Consider the following 18,754-nt stretch of genomic DNA (forward strand, 5'->3'; position numbering starts at 1 on the left):
GCTCTCTCAAATCCGTCTCCTAATGTCTGACCGCAGACGAGCTGCTGACTGGGTGAACTGGAAGGTCCACATCCTTTCGCCTCATGCGGGTGGGGCTGAACGATGAATCAAATTCAAACTGATATCGCAATGTAGTAGAACACGATTTGCAAATCGCAAAGGCTGTGCCAAAAAAACGAAAGAGAATATATTTATATAAATTCATGCATCAATTAATTTCAACACCTAGGCCTGGCCTAAAGAGCAGTTTATATGTTAACTGCTTCCAATGTTGTGTTAGTCATACTATAGAATGATTTATTGCTTGTGTTTAGTGAATAATACATACAATAAGGAACTAAAAAAGCATACTAAATCGCAATATTGGTCAAAATAATCGCAATTCGATTATTTCCCGAAATTGTTCAGCCCTAGTGGGGGCGGGGATATATAAGTGGGTAATTGGCCTACAGTGCCGCAAACTCAGCCAGCAAGAGTCAACTTTTTCTGTAGCCGGTGGGACGACAAGCTGAAACAAGCCCCCCCTCCGATGTGAGCGAGGTTCTGCTCCACTCAAACCCCGACGGTAGAAGACCCTACTCTGCCGGGTCGTGCGTCGTCTCGGCTTCCTTGGTGTCCGGATCAGATCAGCTGGGATCCCAACCTCCGCTTCTGATCCTGGTTGTGCTAAAGCAAGAGGGGATACTTCTGGTTCAGTGAAAAGTCTCTGCCTTGCAGATACAAAATGGCATGAACACATACACATACGACATGTACGGTCTGTCCGTCCTCTAATATTTAATACCAAATATCATCACGCAGAAAATGAAATGTTAGACAAAAGAAATAAAGATCTGGTATCTGTTGCAGGCCTGTAATAATCCTGTCCAATCATTTAATTCGGCCTGAATAAATTGATGTTTGATGTCACTACACAGCTACCTGCCTGCAGCTTGCCTTTGCACCCTGTCATTGCGCATGACTGGAGTCTTCACAAGGCTCCAAAGACGCGTTGTTAAAGCTAGCGAGCGCTTCACGTATTTTGGGGGAGTGGCTTTGGAGGGAGGCCTGAAGGGATGGGTCAGGATTTATTCAGTTGGATGCTATTCAAATTCTAGCTTACTTTACAAATTGCCTACCCTAGCTTCAACTGTAATTAATCATTACTTGTGAAATATAATGAGTATCTCAAGCGTTAAACCCTAACACACATATGAGCTTTGTCCTGCGAGGGCTTCCTTACCAGGGGGCGTGGCGGCGTCTACAACAGCCTCCTCGGTGAGGGACTCGCCGTCCGAGGCGCCGGGCGGCTGCTCACTCCTCTGCCTCCTCTCTCGGGACGGCGAGCTGCTCTTTCTCTCCCCCTCGTCTTCCTCTCCGTCCCTTCTGCTCCTCTTGGATGGCCCTCGTTGGCCCCCTGGCTGCGCCCCTTGCGTGGCTCGGGCTCCGGGACCGCTTGGTCGCGGAGGAGCCACCTCCTCCACCTCCTTAGATTCTTTTTGCTGCTTCCTCCTGCTCCTCGTACTTCTTGGCGGTGGACACTCGCCTGGGGAGGGGATTGGGGGGGGGGGGGGGGCAGCAGAGACCCTGAGCTGTCTGCTTTTCTCTGAAATTCCTGAAATCGCTCCCTTGTTCTATTGCTCTCTATTCCTATATAGTGAACACCATGTAAACAGAGTTCAGACACTACTTATGCACCAGACATCTATTGGCATGACGTGTATTGGTCACATAACAAGCAGGAACATGTTGCATACAGGAAGGAACTTACATGAGTGTGTTGTACTCTCCGGAGAAGCCGACCTTGATCTCTGCCCCGTTCATCTTCAGGCTGTTGGTTGAATAATAGTCGACCAGCTTCTGGGCTTCTGCCTCGATCTTCATCTCTATAAACGTCTGGCGAGAGCAAAACCAAAGCTTGCGTTCTATTGAGCTGTATGAAATGTTATCCATGATATAAGAGTACTGCTTCATAAACGCCGTCAGAAATAGCTGGGCTGCACGTGTTCCTCCCCTTTAAGGTTTTTTATGTAAATAAACGTCTGCCACTAACAATCACAAAGTGGGGTATCAAAATGATTATTGAGCCTATGGCCCACTGATGGACGCCCTGGTATTAGTGGCATCATGAATGCTACCAACTAGTGGTCGGTGGCCACTCTCCCTCTTGAACACACTTGCGCGTGTTGCAGCTTACTGACGTTTTGTCCGCCATAGGTGCTGCCAAAGCGGACGAAACCAAGACCTTTGCCGATGCCACTTTAGGGTAGCAGAGTTGTGACATTTGAAACGGCTTTAATATCGACAGTAGACAGTAGAACCTGTTGTCCACCGTGGTTGTTCAACTAAAGAGAAGGCGGGCGAAGCGGCTCCTCACCAGGGAGGGCAGGGCCAGTGTGTACAGAGGAGCCCCGAAGCGCCTCACTATGTTGATGAGGTCCGAGAAGCCTTCCTCTCCCGGAGGAGCCGGCGTGAAGCTCAGCACCCGGGAACTCTGGGAGAGAACAGAGAATAGAGTCCAAAAAAATAGAATATGTCTCTGTACATATATAGAGCATTAAATACAGAACAGACGGGTGACACTGGATAGACTATTTGTCTCTTTTTGATGTTATCGTATTAAGAGCTGAAGTCCTGTTTGTTTTCATGGAGGCAAACTTAAAGCTGGACTATTATGTATATCAGTCATCGTGATGAGAGAAAATGAACACGTCTCGCGCCCAATTTAAAATCAAAGGGTCCAAAATGTGTGAATTATTCCATTGCACAATAACACAAATGAATGTACCTGCAGGAAGTTGAAGGTTGAGGAGAGCTCGAAGCTGACCTCTTTGCCCTGCACTGCGGCTGGGTTACTGCTGTAGTACTTCTCCAGGTCCCTGGCCTGGTCATTGGAGCCCATCTCCACAAACGCCTGGCGGGTTGAGGAGAGGCGGATTAGCACTGCTTAGCACCACGGTTAGCCCAGCCTCGCTAACCCAGTTGGCTGCTGGGCACACAGAGGTCTGTAGAGAGTGGCTTTTGGGGACTACAGAGAGTAGCTCTAATGGCTAACTGTGACGGAGAACATAAAGATATTGAATAACTATCAGCGTCAATGTTTTTGGATGGAACTTAGTGTTTTCCTTGTTTGTACCTAATTATTGTACCTAATTATTCCCAGACAGGAAAATCAGGACATTATTTGCTGTATTTATATTTCACTTAAAAAAAAACTGAACCTACATTGAACTTAAAATCATGTTTTCTATGTTAATACACACATATAAACCTATATATTTTTTTTCAAATTATAATATTAGAACCAAGTATATAAAATACAAGTTCTTAACTAGATTGTGCACTGCAGCACTTTTTATTTCTAGCAGCTACTCCAATATTGACGGTATGCTTTGATCTCAGCCTCACCTGGTAAGTCTCTCTGGATAAAGGCACACTGCTTAAAGCCTACATGTAACACATTGACGCACACATGACAGGAGATTCATTCAACTTACCAAACAAGGGAACATAAGAACTTTGACTATTTTCCCAAAGGGTTCGATTAACGTCCTGAGGCACGCTTCGTCAACGCACTTCGCCTCAAATTTGGCACACACCACTTTGCTGTTCCCCCCGGTCTAGAAAAAAAACAAGCAGTTTTGTTTATACTTTAGCATACAACAAACGGTACACAAACTATTCTAAACAATCTATCTTTAAAGTTCAAAGCCTAACTAAGTGGTATTAAATATTAGCCTGGTTACCTTTTTTGCCATCCTTTTATTCCTTTTGGCACCTATGAGAGGATGCAGAGTTAGATAACTAGAGCAGCCAAATGATGACATGGAATCTAACACTGGACTTAGCCTTACCAGGTTCATGATTGGTTGTCTGAGGGCGATGGGCGGGTCTTTCTTTATCTTTTGGCTTTGCTGGTTGGTCATCAAACCTTAAGAGATTAAAAGTGTTTTTGCTATATGCTTTCATACAAATGCTATTTTTATAAAATGTTAAATAGGTGATCATGTGTTTAACCAAAAAACTAACATTTTATTAGAAAAACAAGTGTCATGTCCCCTCCAAAATAAAAGTCTTGTTGAAACCCCACCCACACAATATTTTGGTCTTTCTCAGGCAAGCGGTTAGGTGAATGAGATAAAAAAAAGGTGGCACAAAAGAGAACTAACCTTGATTTTCTTCCCATGCGACAGTCCCAGTCAGGGTACCTTGAAGAGAAGACACAGCAGCAGACAAACATTTAAAACATACACAGATAAGTGGAAGTTCAATGTACACAATACAAAGGAGCAGGGTAAGTTTCAACCCTGCAAACAAAGTCAGTGCCATGAAATAAATACTAGCTTTCCAGATCACAAGCAAATTAATACAATGCTTCTTCTACAAGATAGATCACTAAATATTTTATCATTTTGCAGACACTTGCATCCTTTGTGTAACATTTTAGATGCATTTCATTAATCAGTAGGTGCGGTCTATAGACGGACTGTGGACATCGGGGTTTGATTGTATATTTTAGTAAGGTGACCCCTGAGTGCACTGCAGACTATCTGGCTCCCATTTATTATGTGTGTTGTCGATTTCTCTGGATTGAGAGAGAGAGAGAGAGAGAGAGAGAGAGAGAGCGAGAGAGAGAGAGAGAGAGAGAGAGAGAGATTGACAGAGATTGACAGACCTCTGCAGCAGGGCCAGCTGTTTGTCAGCATGGTGGGATCCGTTGATGTGTTGATTCCAAACCTGCAGAACCAAGCAACAGTTGATTAGAACCAAGTTCCTAATAATTTATGTTATCTTAAAAAGAGGTACAACATGTAATATTTGCCAGTTCAAGTTAGATCCAATCTACTACTATCTTGTAGAAAAAAACCTGGAAAAACTAGGAAGGAGGCGCGGCAGGATATCCCCATGGCAACGACATGGTATAATGGAAGATGTATGAAATTTGACACACACGAAAAAACCCGCCCCCTGCGTTCAGAGCAGAGTGGAACATTCACAAAATGTTTGAAGCAGACCAAGTTGTAGACCAAGCAGACCAAGCAGACCAAGCTACTTAAGAAAAATAATTGACCTCATGTAATCTGATTGCCTGAAGTAAATAAATGGGAATAAAAGGCATTCTTGAAAGCAACGTACAATTTTGTAGGATAAGTGTGCACTAAAATATAACCTATTAGATAACTTGGTACAGAACATGATGAGCTCAGGTCCAACTCACAATCATGTGGCTCATACATCCCTCTGAGCCAAGTTATATTATTCCTGTCTCTAATGGAGTCTGTGGGGCACCTAGATCACTATCAGTCTTTAAGTTTTGAGGCTGCACTATCCATCGATAATAAGTCTGCTAACTCATTCAGCCAGTTATGATTGTTAAAGCTTTCTAATTTACAGTATTTTAAGTATTCACAAAGAGACTTCACAAAGAGAACGACTAGTGCGACAATACATTGTGTCTTCTTGCGTATCTATTTTCCAATCTTCTTCCTAATAGGGCATTGGGGAACATTCATCATCACCTGTAAAAACCTAAATGATCTGAGTCCAGAATCATTCTACCAGTGGACAGGCAACAGCAAGTGCATCAATGGCACCATAGCCACACCAGCCCAATTCAGAAGCATTTGGATCCATTTGTTGAAGTTATATGGTGTACTATAAACCCTATGTATGACCTTCATTTGGATAGTTTTATGTCTCACACAGTTGGACATAGATGTTCCGTGGGGATAGTGCTGTCAGGGATAGGCTTACTCACTTAGTATAAAGTTGAGACTGTTCTTTGCCTAGTAGCAACATCCCCCAGTCTGTCTCCCTTTGGAAGTTCATTTTTTAAAAGACATTTCAGCTGCTAATGTAGCAGCAATGCAGAATCGTTCAGCTTTATACAACAGCTTTATAGACTCATGGAATGATAGGATATCGCTTTCCGTTTATAACCTGTCCAATCTGAGTGAATTTTGGTGTTGCAAAGTGCTATTCACCAGTGTTGTACCGCTTGCTGTTCAGTGGATTATCCCATGTTGGACAAGATGGTAGGGACAAGCCATTCATAAACAATTGTTTGTGTGTACAGGTAGAACTACTTCTATAAGACGCCTCCTACGTTCTAGAGCTTGAGGAAAACCACTCTCCTACACACTGAGGCGACACACAGCCCTCACACCAGGTCTTCTTATTTAACAAGGGTGCTGTGGAAAAAAAATGGATTCATCACAGGCAACACAGAAAGCAAAAAAAGAAAACCCTGCTGTTAGTCCATTCACATCTCCTACCTACCTGCCTTCCTTCCTTCCTGCTCTGTAGACCAGAGAACGAGGAGAAGAACAAAAGCTGTGGAATGAGAAAAAGGCGCCCTCACCTCCCACCCCCACAGAGACCACTCGCAGTCAGGGTAAGCCCTGGACAGCACCCGGGTCATGCAGGACGGATGGTACTTACCTTAACTGAGAGGGCCGTGACATCGCACAGTGAGCAAGAGTACGGGAATGCTCCTGGTGGCGAGCCGTGGAAGTCCAGGGCTTCCTTCCTGGTGGGGGCCGTAGGGGCTGCGACGGCCGGCCCTGCGCCAGCCCTGCTGTGGGGAAGAGGATCCTGCTGGTGCTCCGCCCAGGGATGGGCCCTGTGGGTGTCCCTGGCAGGCCCCGAGCCGTAGTGGCCTGCAGAGTCTGACTGAGAGTAGAGAGGAAGCGGCGTTCTTCCTGAGGCTGGCTGGCCGTGAGCGGGCCTGTCGTACCTGTCAGCTCTCCCTTGCTTACCATGATCTACAGTTCTCTCCTGATGGCCGTAGTCCAGCATGTAACAAGAAGAGGACGACGGAGGTGGTAGAGGTTTCTCTGCACCGGAGGGATGCATGTTGGACCCGGCAGCTGGTGGTGGCCTGGGATTGGCCCGGCGGTCCGGCCGATCGGAAGAAAGCTGCTCAAAAGAACGGCTCGTGGCCGCTGAGAGGATGTGCCCGAGCGGGTACTGGACCGGCTGGTTCCGGATCTGCGCCCATTGGTCATTGGTGGCGGGGCCGGAAGGAGCGGCGGGACGGGATACCCCAGGATGACGAGAGGAGAGCGGAGCGGTTGCGGTCGCCGACGAGGGAGGAGGAGGAGCAGCGCCGGGCGTCTCTCGCCTCTCCTTGAGCTGCCGGAGGAGGTGAGGGAGGCTGTCGAGGTTGAGCATCTCCTCGGGCAGCTCCGCCAAACGGGCCAGGTCGGTGGGATCCAGCCCGTAGCTCCGCAGGAGGCCCATGGCCACGTCCGAACCCTGGACGGCGTAGGGGGTTTCAGTAGAGGAAGGAGACGGCTGCTGCTGCTGATGGGCCAAGGACCTGGTCGGCTGGGGTTGTCCATAAAAGTCAGACTCCCCCCCTACTGGCCTGCGTGAATCATAGTCTGGGGGAGGTGTCTCCGTCTGAGCAGGAAATCTTCGGTAGGGGAAGTTGTGAGACATGATGAAGGGAAGCTAGAATGAAAGTGGGTGGTTCTCTGCAAGAAGAAGCAGCTGGAGAGGGAAAAAAAGGCTTCTTGGGTGACTTTTGAATGAATTGGGTGATTTGAAGATGTCCTTCTATAAACATGTCACTGAAATGAACATGGTACGAACACATAAATAACATACAGCCTTTGACAAATATTGCCACTGAGTGACGTAATTACAATATGACCAACAGTTAAACCAGTTGAATCAGATTGACTCAAAAAGTGCAAGGAGTAAAATGAAGGACTATAGCCTACTCGATTGCAGAAAATACTTTTTTTTGTGTCATGCTTGTATAACCTAGTTATTAATAACGCATTCATATTGTTGAAGAAGAGGTAAATCCTGACAACATCGATATATATACAGTGCTTACAAAAACATTTGACCAAGCATAGGCCGACGTTAACCTCATGGAAGTTTCCTCTCTTTTATAGTGTTACAGAAGATAGGGATGAAAATGCACATTTGAGCGGAATTGAATACCCAGATCCCCGAAGTTGCTGGACCGGTTTCCAAATCTATTTTTGTTTATGATCCTGTTCCCGACCATACCTGATATTAGGGCCATAACAACCGTTCAACACTCTTTCAATACACGATGTATTTATCTTGGTCTTACCTTTGATCGTAGACGTTAAATACAGGGATATTCCCTAATTGAAAGTTATTAATGAGCATGGAGGTGCCTACATGCATGGGTGTTTATCAGGGGATAAAATATCCAAGTCTTTTTTGCATGTTTTTCACGGACGCAAACCATGAAGCACTTCCGGGTAAAGATGGTTGAGTTTGGTGCGAAAACTAACTGCAACATCATGAGATGCAACTACTTCTTGATTAACTATTCTCCCAGTTATTATGACGAATGAATGAATACCAATGTCCTTCAGTTGTTAATGTCAACATCGCTACACATCATATAAATTAAGCGTTAGGACCACATGGGAGTACCTCGTCTGACCGATTTGTGAGCAGTGCTGCAGGTAAACAATGTCCGTAACTCTTATACCTCTGTTAATAAATGGTTGAAATGGTGAAAAGGAGGGGATGTGTTTTGAAATGGGATAGCTGAGATGTCTGCTATGGTATCATCATTTGTGCATTTTATTTGCAGGTTGTTTGATGACCTATTACATATTACATCTTATTTTAATATAAATACTACATGCTTATACATATTGTTTTGAAGCATGATTTCTTTTTAATAAAGTTTAATATTTAGCACACTCATTAGAGCAAGGATAAAAGTATTCAGCTGCCTGTCTGTCCGTTCATCTCCCCAATGTGACTACACGCTGAAGGCTAGCTACAGCTCTCCCTAGACCAGACCAGACCGAGAGACCAGATGTCGTCCGACCCCAACGAGAGAGAGAAAGTTCTGGACATCCTGACCAACTATGGGTTGGAAATGGAGGACCTGGCTGTGCTGGCCGACATGCCAGAAGAGCTGCTCACCGCCGAGACCATCCCACACCTCCTTGTGCAAATCAGGAAACACAGGAACGCTCCAGAACCACACTCTCCGCCCCTAGCCCAATGTCCGACTGGTGGAAGGGATCCACCTCCATTTGAACCCATCACCTTGCTCCCGGATCCTGCATGCCCCTCCCCAGCACCGCATCACACACTTCTTCTGCACTCTTACGCAGAATTGAATCCCATACTTCCTGCATACTCTGCTGCAGAATCTCATCCCTCGCTCCCCAACTACTCCCCCACTGTATCGCATCACACCATTCCCATGTACTCCAGCACGGCCTCGAACCTCATGCATGGCACATACTCCTTCACAGAGTCGCCTCGCATCCCATCCACTCACTCCAACGCATCAACGCAGAATATGCTGCTGACTGCGCCCTCTGCCCCGGCCCCTGGCCCTTCACGAGGGTCGCAAGACACTCTGCGGACTCCTCCCGCCGCGAACAGCTCCTCCCCGGCCAATGTCCTGCCTCCTGCTGGCAGCCCGCCGAAGGTCGCAGGGATCTCCTTCACGATATCCCGGCCCGAGTTTCCCACCAAAGTAGAGCCTCCCATGTCAACGCCTCCTCCAGGTCGTCTCTCAGATTACAGAGGGGGAGCACCAGATAAATACCCGTACAGGTGCTCTCTCTGCAGTTACCAGGCCGTCAACCAAGAGGTAAGCAGAGCAGCCATCCCATGGCAAACCGGAAACCATATTTTAATTTTATTTCACCTTTATTTCACCAGGAAAGTCCCATTGAGATTAAAAACCTCTTTTTCAAGGGAGTCCTGGCCAAGAGGCAGCATATTGTATATACAAGTCTGTTGTTCGTTTGTCGGGTGATGATAGTTTGTACACGGCACATCGTTTTCAGCTGAATGGTGTAAATACTTTTCTGGGGTTTAAAATAAGTCTGAACTGTGCTGTGCTATGTTGTATTTGTTGATGTTATCTGAGGTTTGTATGACCTTTTTGAAGTGACTACGATTTTATCTTTTCTCAGAAATGGCTTGGTCACCTCTATTACATGCGCCATGTGAAAGGCAGGATAGCACTGCTTAAGCGGTAAGTACATCCACGTCTCTGCGCTGATTGGTTGGAACAAGCTTAGAATTTGCAAGAATGCAAGTCTGTGCCAACAGGACATTTAGTCCGCAACTTTTGGCTGCCATTGATGCAATATGTAAATACATGAGAGGTAGAGCACAGGAGGGAAATGGAGTTCAAAATTAAGCTGTGTCCTTTCCTTGCAGATACCCACACTGGGTCTTTGATGAACTCAAAAAGTAAGTAAACGTTTTTTTGTTGTTGATTTGATTGATTTTATTTGTACGTTACTTGATCATATACATTTGGAAAAAAAACATGCAGATTAATAAAGAGGTTCACACAATATAGCATGATGCTTAATTCCTCATTTTTAAGTACACAATAAATAGGCCTATGTTCGACAGATTGTCGACAGTTGTCGACAGAAAAACATAATGACCCAGAAAATATCCCTAATACATCCATCCGGAATCAATCGTGTCCTTGCTTAAATTTGTAAACTGTAATTCTATAGGCCATCATGTATCCGTAAAATGTCATACCTTTCATACAATATGAAAAATATTGTGGATGTGATTGGTTAATCAGTTGCATTATGTACGTGATGTGACCTGTGGTTGGCTTTCATAATCACGATGTTCCTTGAACCAAATCTAAGAACTTCTGAGAAATTCAGCATTTCATTATCAAAATCTGAATCAATACATTTTCTATTTCTCGACTTATCAATTAATCAACCTATCGTTGTGGCCCTAGTGTCAAGCCAACGCCCTTGCATCAGGAAGAGCAGGCGACGCATGTGCAACCTTTGGAAATGTTATGTTCCAACAGTTCCACTTCGGAAAGTTCCAGTTCTCTGCAAAACGACAGAAGCAGTATGTTGTGTGTTTTGCCTTTTACCATTGCATGGTTCTGATAGTAGGGGTATTCATTAGCACCGGAATTCTATTTAAACTCTGTAGGTGTTGTATCCTATTTTCTTATGAATCAAACTAACTAAATAGATTTTTAAATTTGAAATACTTGTTGGAGAAGCAACAGGGATTATAGTGCTGCATGTGTACACCCTTGGGGATTATAAAAGATGAGTTATTTTGCAGGCCAAAGAACGAAATCACAACACGATGACAAGAGCAAGGTACATCAGTCTATCTATCTTTCCAAATATGTCTTCACAAGTATTTAAATGAAATCCTTCAAGTGGACTGTATGTAAGCAGGACAGCCAACAAATATGTTAAAAAGAGTTTGAACTTGCTTGACCTGATCATTTCTCACAATGCCTTTCTTCTAGGAATCAGATCATGCAAAGCTACCAGCAGAAAGCTCAGATTTAAAAAGTAAGAAAACCAGAGAGACCTATCATGGCTGTTCGTCGACTACACTGTTGTTCAGAAAGCGACAAAAGAGCAGTGAAGAGGAGGACAACTACGGAACAAATAGGCGAAAGGAGGAGACCAGGAGAAGGAGGAGAGAGAGTAGCAGTGAAGAGGAGTACAGAAAAACAAATAGGCGAAAGGAGGAGATCAGGAGAAGGAGAAGAGAGAGTAGCAGCGAAGAGGAGGCCAGCTACAGAACAAATTGGCGAAAGGAGGAGAGAAGGAGAAGAGGGAGCAGCAGCGAAGAGGAAGACCGGTACAGAAGGAGAGACGACGAGAGCAGCAGGAGGAGAAGGCGCAGAGCGGAGAGCAGCGAGAGAGGGAATAGCAAAGTGGACCGGTTTGGAAGAGACATCACGGGGAGAGACGGCAGTCCAGAAGGGAGCGCGAAGAGAAGAAGGAGCCGTGGAGAGGAGGACAAGCATGGGAGGAAAACAGAGGAGAAAAGGGCCAGACAGGAGGACGACAGAAAGAGGAGAACTAGCGGTGGTAACAAGGACGGGGAGAAGAACACACCAATCCAACCGGTGGCCAACACTTCCTCCGCGGTCAACAAGAAGAGTCTGGAAGGGGAGAGTAGGAACAAGAAAGAGCGAGAGGGTTCCTCTCGCCTCCCAAGAGAAGGGTTCCATACCACCCGAGAGAAGGGTTCCGACCACATCGGGGACATTGCAAAGAATAAGGACATCGTAGGAACCAAGGAAACCCAGAAGAGGCATGAGGGGCAAGAAAAGGCGGTGTTAGACAAGGGAGTGACACGCATGAGTGCGGACACGAACAGAACCAAGGAAGACCAGCAGCCCTTTCCCCCGGAAATGCCTCCCCCTGTGCATGGGGACCTGCATGGGGCCAGAACACAAGAAGAACAGGTCCCGAGCATGAATGCAGGTCACACAGGGAGCGCGGCCAGGGAAAAGCTAAATGAGGAAACAATAGAAGAACCTGGAGAGAGGCCGGTTCCCCCTGAGGAGCCGTCGAACATTTTGACCGGTGTCATTTTGGATCGGTGTCAGACCACTACATCGGCCGAACAACACGTGTGTGGGAACACAGACCCTGTGAAAAACCTGCTGGACTCCTCCAACTGCAGAGGGGCAGAGAAGGAGAAGGAGAAGGAGAAGGAGGACGTGGTTAAGGAACAGGAACACAAGACGGCCAATTCCAAGAGCGCAGACCTAGGATCTGCTCAGAGCATTATACCCAGAGAGGGCCGGCAGACTGGGTCACATCTGGTCTCAGTTTCTGAGGCAGAACCATCCGCCAGCGGGTCGGAGTCACAGAGTGAGGCTCCAGAGACAGCCAGCAGACGGGGGTAAGTGTAGACAGACAGAGTTGTTTTTGTTATTTCCTTACTGAAGCTTATGTGTGTATTTCTATTTCTCCGCTCAGGCAGCGGAGAAAGGCCTCGGACGCCCCGGCAGTGGACCGGGTCCCCAGGACCACCAGGAAAAGCGCACGTATCCTAGGTTCACCTCCGCCGGAGCCAGACCCACAACCAGGCCCCAGGGGGGCGCTCCCTGAACAGAAGCCCACGGAGGAAGAGGGCTCTGGGGGGAGGGAAGCCAAGAAACGCCCCTCTCCAGTGGGTGTAGGAAACCTGCCTAAGAAAAAGTCTGAGGGACAGAAGTTAACCCGGAAGTCCTCTGATGCTGAAACCGCGGACCGGGCCAAGAACGGGGATGATGATGAGGAGGAGGAGGCTCCAGACTCTGTGGTGGGGATGAAGGCCTCAGCAGTGGACCCCACGGAGGAGCAAGGCACCGTCAGGGGGACGGTATCCCGGGGACAAAGTAGGAGATGCCCCCTGCCGCAGAGGAGCAAGAAGCCGGCAGCGAGGCGGACCAGAGGTGGGACGTTTACGTCCAGTGAAGATCCCACTGACCATACCGTGACGGACACACAGACCCATGCAGAAGCCCGTCAGGAAGCAGGAGAGGTTCGAGGCGAGGACAAGGAGCCTTTGGTGTTGAAGGAAGCCCCGCCTGACCTGACCCCAGAGCCCAGTTCAACTGCTAATATAGTGGTAAAAACACCTCACCTCAGCTTGCATTTGCTGCTGTTACTCTCCTTTTGCAACATAGAATATAAATTGAAGATGTTGAATTAAAAGCTATTTGTCCACGTTCGACAATGGTTATAAAATATGTATTGTATTTATCTGTTGTATTCATTGTATTATACTGTAGTAAGTATAACTGAGGTCATGTCTCATCGCTGTTGCACTAATCAGAGTGGTTTTATAGCTCGATGTTAGCAACCACAGTTGAGGGCTAACTATCTTCTCTATCTAACCGCCTGTGTTTATAGTATACATTTGAGATTAAATTACTTTGACAGTAGGCTATTTAATGGAATACTTATAATATGCTCAAACATTGTAGCCTGTATAAGAATAATTGCATAGTGTATGTATGACAGTCTACAGGTAGTCATGGCAACACTGTTTAGCTCTAACCCTCTGCCTTAAAGCAGAAGGACTCTACAGAGGCCGCACCAACAAAGAAGACTGAGCCAACACTGGAGAAGCATCCAGGGCCTGAAGCAGGAAGTAAGTCTGAGGCCCACAAGGTGATCTATGGCTCCTCTGCTGCAGCAGACATGGGTCCAGCTCAACCACCACAGACGATGGGGGAAATAGTTTCACAGCTTGATAACCGCGGGGAGGCATCTCATGAGGAGAACAACGATTTATCAAAGGAGAATGAGAAGGAAAGGGAGCCAGTGGAGTCCCACCAGGAGGAAGGGGATGAAACGGAGACATGTGACCTGGTCAAACCAGCTGGTAAGAACTAACAAATATGACAACATTTTACTGCACTCCTATTCCCTCTTTACTATAATTATATGCTTCTGTATATTCTATATCAATGTATTTCTTTGTGCAGAGGAAGAAGAGGTTAAGATGAACACAGAACCTGTGGAGAACTCTCTGGAACCCCACGGGAAGGTTAAAGAATCTCAAGAGGAGGTTGTGGAACTGGGGGCGGATCGACCACAGCTAGGGCGGGAGTTAACGCCACCAGAGCCAGCAAAAGAAGTAGAACTAGGGGAGGAGGTTCTGAATCCGAAGAGGGTTGCAGAATCTAAGAAGTCGGTCATGGAACTGTGGACGGATCCACCACACCCAGTGGAGGAGTTAAAGCCACGAGAGCCAGCAAAAGAAGTTCCGGAACCCAAGGCCAAAGTTCTACAATCGGAATCTGTGTTGGTTGTAGAATTAGGGGAAGTGGTTCTGAAACCGAAGAGGGTTCTAGAATCTAAGAAGTCGGTCATGGAACTGGGTGCGGAGCCGCAACATCCAGGGGAGGAGCCACCACAGCCAGGCGAGGCGGAGCTGAAGATTGGACGCGCACCTCCGACAGAAGAGGAGGCGGGCTTTGCGGAACGTGATCCAGACCTGGAGGACCTCGACGACCCAGTCGGTAGGACCAGAGAGGCCGGCGGTGTTCACAAGCGTTACAGATTAGGAACAACACAGTATGTGAAACTGAAAGATGATAAGATGTTTCTCTGGTGTTTTTCCAGGAACGGAGTTCATCCACCCGGTGACAGGCTTCTACTGTAGCCTGTGTCAGGTCGTCTATTCCAGGGAGACGGAGGCCAAGGAGGGCCACTGCAGAAGCCCCTCCCACCGCAGGATGGTCCAGGTAGGGGAGGCTGTGTGCTGTGTGTGTGTGTGCTGTGTGTGAGTACTATGTGTGTGCTTGGAAGGCGCCGTTTGAGTGTGCATGTGCAAAGGTCTTCAGTAATCTTTGATTTATTTAATTTGTATTACTTGATTCAACTAGTTAATTAGACTAGTTTAAATAGCTACATTTTAATCCACTAATGTTATGTCCAGGTTCATATTTAATATGTTTAATGGCAAATGATGCCCTCATTTTCATTCAGGCACATGCTGGATCCAAGCTATGATGGCGCTGCCCTGCTGGTCACTTCCCCGGTATTACTGACAAGTCATGGGGGGATGGTTTCTGATCAGCAATCAATCCTCAAGCTAGAGCGAGGGCGGGGTCTCAGGTTGCCATGACTACCTTTATGTAGTGGATCGGGTCCTGGAATGATGATTAACAAAAAACTGTTAATCACAGAAAGAAACTCTAATACATAAAGACATGGCAACATCACATGTGAGCCTTCTTCATGTCCAGTCGACATTTTAGTTGACTTTGTTAGTTTTTTCAAGTTCTGTTTCTGTTATTTGTTTTCAGGATCCATTTTTGTCTCTATTTTGATTGCACTTAAAAAGGGAACTTTGTTGAACTGCGTTTGTTCCAATTTATTTTACTACTGATATTAAAATATATTTAATTTACTAAATGTGTTGTATTTCTAACGGCTACTATGCACTCTATATGTATATATACAACAGAAGAACCGACATCAATCTCCCCTTTAGGAAGCTATGCACCAAGGTGCCATGCTGTATTTAACCTATGGGGGCAGCACAACATCCGCGTCCCGTAGTGGAAGCCTTATGTCGCCACTTCCTTCCAAGTCGTTTCTATGGTAATCAGATGGCGTCCGGTAAGTATCTGGAAAAAAAGTATTGAATGTCTTGATTTGGACTTAACCTTTTAGTTTACAACAACTTCTCAAATCGAAAATACGTACTGTTTGCGACATGCTAGTCAAGCTAACATAAAAAACATTTGCTTTTCATTCCTTTTAGGGAGACCAATTGTATCCTTCAATACAAATCACAACAGTATGTCCTAAGTGAGCTGGTCTTATTTATGTATTAGTATTCAGATGGGGCTCCATTAAATGCGAGGCTTTCGGCCATAAATCGCCAGTCTGATCATGTTAATATGAAGTGCTTGTGTTTTTTTTTTTTTAAATTTGCCTGTAAAGAGGGTTTCGGGATTTCAAGTTCATGTACAATCAGGTGGTGAATCGATCGCCTGTCGGGTCGACCTGTCATTAAATCGTATTTGCCGTCCTGTGTTTTGCTGCTGCGGTCCGTAAGGTACAATAAAGATTACTTGCATAGGCCTATGTATAGACATACACGAATCAACCATTTTCGCTTAATATATTATTTACTTTCTTTATTATTACATAATTATTTTTTACACTTATACTGTTTTGACACACTTCAACAAGGAGCAGGAATAGGGATGAGGGCCTCTTTCTCAAGGATGCGAACAGGAAGACAATTTGAAACTCATAAACCTGTGAGTTTCAAACACCCCAACCACTAGACGAGCTGCTGCCCATCACGGCCTACATTCTTCTGTGTACACTGTGATTGCTATTCCTTAACTATCTCCAGTTATCGTCCACATCACTACAAGTCCTCCTCTACCTCAACTGTTGGTACTTTGCAGTATACTTCCTGGCAGAGTCTCTCATGTTTGTCTACAAAGGTCAGAAGTTTAACGTTCATGTGGGGATGGATTGATGCGTATTGTTTAATGGTTGACAACTGCCATTAGGCAATGCATACAACTGAGTGGAACTGTACAATTTGACCTTAGAGTTGGTGACATAAGCAACCCCAGTTCTTAAGATCTATGCTTTAGTCTAGTATACTTAACATGTGCCTGCCTATAAGTAGCTTTTAGAAGTAATTTTGAAACCAATAAATCTAGGGGCCTAGGTGACCGGTGCAAAAGCTTAAGTTGCAGTGTGTATGATTGAGCACCTTCCCAGTTAGTAAGCGGTTTGCTGTGCAACTGCTTGACACAAACTAGCATAGCTCGTCTGTGTGGGTGGCATGACTTGTAGGGGTTTTGGGAGTTGTTATTGTAAGATTTCTGTAAACAAAGAGAGAGGTACGAGCAGGCCAGCATTTTCTATTTGTAGAATATATCAGTTCTAGGTTTTTATTAATAGATTCACCATGTACATTAAAACCTGAGGATCTAAACTGTACCTTGTGTATATTTCCTAGGGCTCTTACTCCCTTATCCATCAGATAATTTGATTCTGGATGTCGTTCTGCATCTCCTGTTTCTCTGCCTAGAGAGCCTCAGGATCTTCTATGGTAGGTATTTGGGGAGAAGAGAGGAGAGTGTAAACATACACCTGTAAATGTTAAGGAGCTTTCACTTTGGCCATTATTTCTCTATTTCTCTCACTCTTCTCTTTTCTCTCTTTATCTCTATCTTCTTTCTCTGTAGTAATTATCGTCTATTGTATGGTTGATAATCTAAATGTCTTGCTCTCTCAATACACTGAATTATCATACTGACAAATACTGTAATGGATGATAATAAACTTAACAAATTTAAGTTTTGTATTAGTGGCATAAAACAAATTACATTACTGCCACCTTGTGGGCTTAAACAGATTTTCAGTCTGCTTGAGGGATACATTAGCACATTTTATCTACTTAGGTTATTCTAGGTAAGGCTTTAGGACAGAATTATCAAGCACAATTGCTGCGGTTATCGTTCATAATATGTGAATATTAGGCCATTGCTGCACAAACAACCACATTTTTTAAATGTGAATCTACATTCTTCTACTTTATAACACCGTTTTCATACTGTCTCTAAATCAGTGGTTAAAAATGTGGCTCCTTTTTTAAGTCTTGGGTATGAATATTAACCAAGCTGTTTGTTTTGTTTGCTGTCTGTTTTATTTTTACAGGGCCTTTCAAATCTTTTCAATCATCAAAAACACACCATCTAATATCAATAGCTTATAAGGCTGTACCATCCCCCCATACTTCATTTGCATATCAGGTGACCCCAGTGGTCTCCTAACTCACGGGTTGGGTACCTCTGTTATAAATGGTTATTGTACGGTTGTCTAGGTTGGAAGGGGAATCTATGTGAGCGATCCTTGGCCACCAGTGTGTCTCTACTGCTCCTCCTACCCTGTGTGGCCCTCGCTGTCTACTTCCTCCTCCTCCAGACCTTCGTCCTGCGCTTGGAGTTCATTCTCACTGCCGTTCTCCTCTGCTTCTATGGCCTAGAGTTCCTCCTGGGCCTGGTCACTGTGTCGCTCTTCTCCAGGTATACAACACAGCTGGTGAATTAGAGTTGTATTGCCAAGTAAGGGTTCAGACACAAGGAGTTTGCTGTGGTGTTTTTCTTACTGTTAGAATGTGTTGGTACTATTACTTCACAACATCACCACTGTCATGGTAACAACAGTTAATGTGGGTGTGTGTTTGTGTGTGCATGTGTGTTTGTTCACCTACAGGGCTAAAGTGTTCTGAAACCACATCAAACACAAAGAAGGGATTCTCCTGGATTCTTCTAATGAGCCCTTCTGTTCAAACCAGTACAGAAATCTACCTGTATTTTGTATAATAGAATATTATTTTTTTAATGGTATGTATATATCTGATCAATAGGCCTATATATGAATTATGTATACATTTTTACTTTTTCAAGGTTGGAAATAAACGTAAAATATAAACACGGTTTTGTGCAGTTTTTCATTGTCATATCTGAAAT

The 18,754-nt window shown here is 45.2% G+C and overlaps 3 protein-coding genes across 5 annotated transcripts in view; 2 read left to right on the forward strand and 1 right to left on the reverse strand.

Moving 5' to 3' along the window:
• matr3l1.1 (matrin 3-like 1.1) overlaps positions 1–8,209 on the reverse strand; it is a 13,853-nt gene extending 5,644 nt beyond the window's left edge. The window contains 16 exon segments of the mRNA XM_084469177.1: positions 32–57; positions 580–628; positions 631–666; positions 1,223–1,421; positions 1,423–1,467; positions 1,471–1,525; positions 1,751–1,875; positions 2,357–2,473; positions 2,768–2,893; positions 3,477–3,599; positions 3,726–3,757; positions 3,834–3,910; positions 4,149–4,187; positions 4,655–4,716; positions 6,421–7,473; positions 8,072–8,209. Of these exon segments, the coding sequence (XP_084325303.1) occupies positions 32–57; positions 580–628; positions 631–666; positions 1,223–1,421; positions 1,423–1,467; positions 1,471–1,525; positions 1,751–1,875; positions 2,357–2,473; positions 2,768–2,893; positions 3,477–3,599; positions 3,726–3,757; positions 3,834–3,910; positions 4,149–4,187; positions 4,655–4,716; positions 6,421–7,422 (2,113 nt within the window). The 5' untranslated portion in view covers positions 7,423–7,473; positions 8,072–8,209.
• A 50-nt stretch (positions 8,210–8,259) lies between these two features.
• LOC311344855 (uncharacterized protein) lies at positions 8,260–16,174 on the forward strand. 3 transcript variants are annotated; one of them, XM_084469187.1, is made up of 13 exons: positions 8,260–8,435; positions 8,754–9,589; positions 9,918–9,979; positions 10,168–10,200; positions 10,721–10,839; positions 11,065–11,102; positions 11,258–12,654; positions 12,732–13,365; positions 13,812–14,124; positions 14,228–14,764; positions 14,868–14,989; positions 15,234–15,285; positions 15,742–16,174. In XM_084469187.1, exons 2-12 carry the CDS (start codon positions 8,798–8,800, stop codon positions 15,255–15,257), a joined length of 4,071 nt encoding a protein of 1,356 aa, XP_084325313.1. In that variant the 5' UTR covers positions 8,260–8,435; positions 8,754–8,797; the 3' UTR covers positions 15,258–15,285; positions 15,742–16,174. The 3 variants fall into 3 exon arrangements, with proteins under 3 accessions (XP_084325313.1, XP_084325312.1, XP_084325314.1); XM_084469186.1 differs by having other exon boundaries at positions 15,234–16,174; XM_084469188.1 differs by having other exon boundaries at positions 13,815–14,124; positions 15,234–16,174.
• Positions 16,020–18,631, forward strand: tmem216 (transmembrane protein 216). The gene is made up of 5 exons (XM_084469189.1): positions 16,020–16,025; positions 16,618–16,711; positions 17,239–17,331; positions 18,106–18,307; positions 18,498–18,631. Exons 2-5 carry the CDS (start codon positions 16,696–16,698, stop codon positions 18,511–18,513), a joined length of 327 nt encoding a protein of 108 aa, XP_084325315.1. The 5' UTR covers positions 16,020–16,025; positions 16,618–16,695; the 3' UTR covers positions 18,514–18,631.
• The last annotated feature ends 123 nt before the right edge of the window (positions 18,632–18,754 follow it).

Source organism: Micromesistius poutassou (genome assembly GCF_964030765.1).
Source record: "Micromesistius poutassou genome assembly, chromosome: 6".
NCBI lineage: Eukaryota > Metazoa > Chordata > Actinopteri > Gadiformes > Gadidae > Micromesistius > Micromesistius poutassou.

What these genes read in the sequence shown, in the direction of transcription:
- LOC311344855 (XM_084469186.1), top strand. Translation starts at nt 8,798, where the DNA reads ATGTCGTCCGACCCCAACGAGAGAGAGAAAGTTCTGGACATCCTGACC. An exon ending in AACACGATGACAAGAGCAAG is followed by an intron (nt 11,103 to 11,257) that starts GTACATCAGTCT and finishes CCTTTCTTCTAG; the next exon opens with GAATCAGATCATGCAAAGCT. An exon ending in GTTCAACTGCTAATATAGTG is followed by an intron (nt 13,366 to 13,811) that starts GTAAAAACACCT and finishes TCTGCCTTAAAG; the next exon opens with CAGAAGGACTCTACAGAGGC.
- tmem216 (XM_084469189.1), top strand. An exon ending in GAGCCTCAGGATCTTCTATG is followed by an intron (nt 17,332 to 18,105) that starts GTAGGTATTTGG and finishes ACGGTTGTCTAG; the next exon opens with GTTGGAAGGGGAATCTATGT.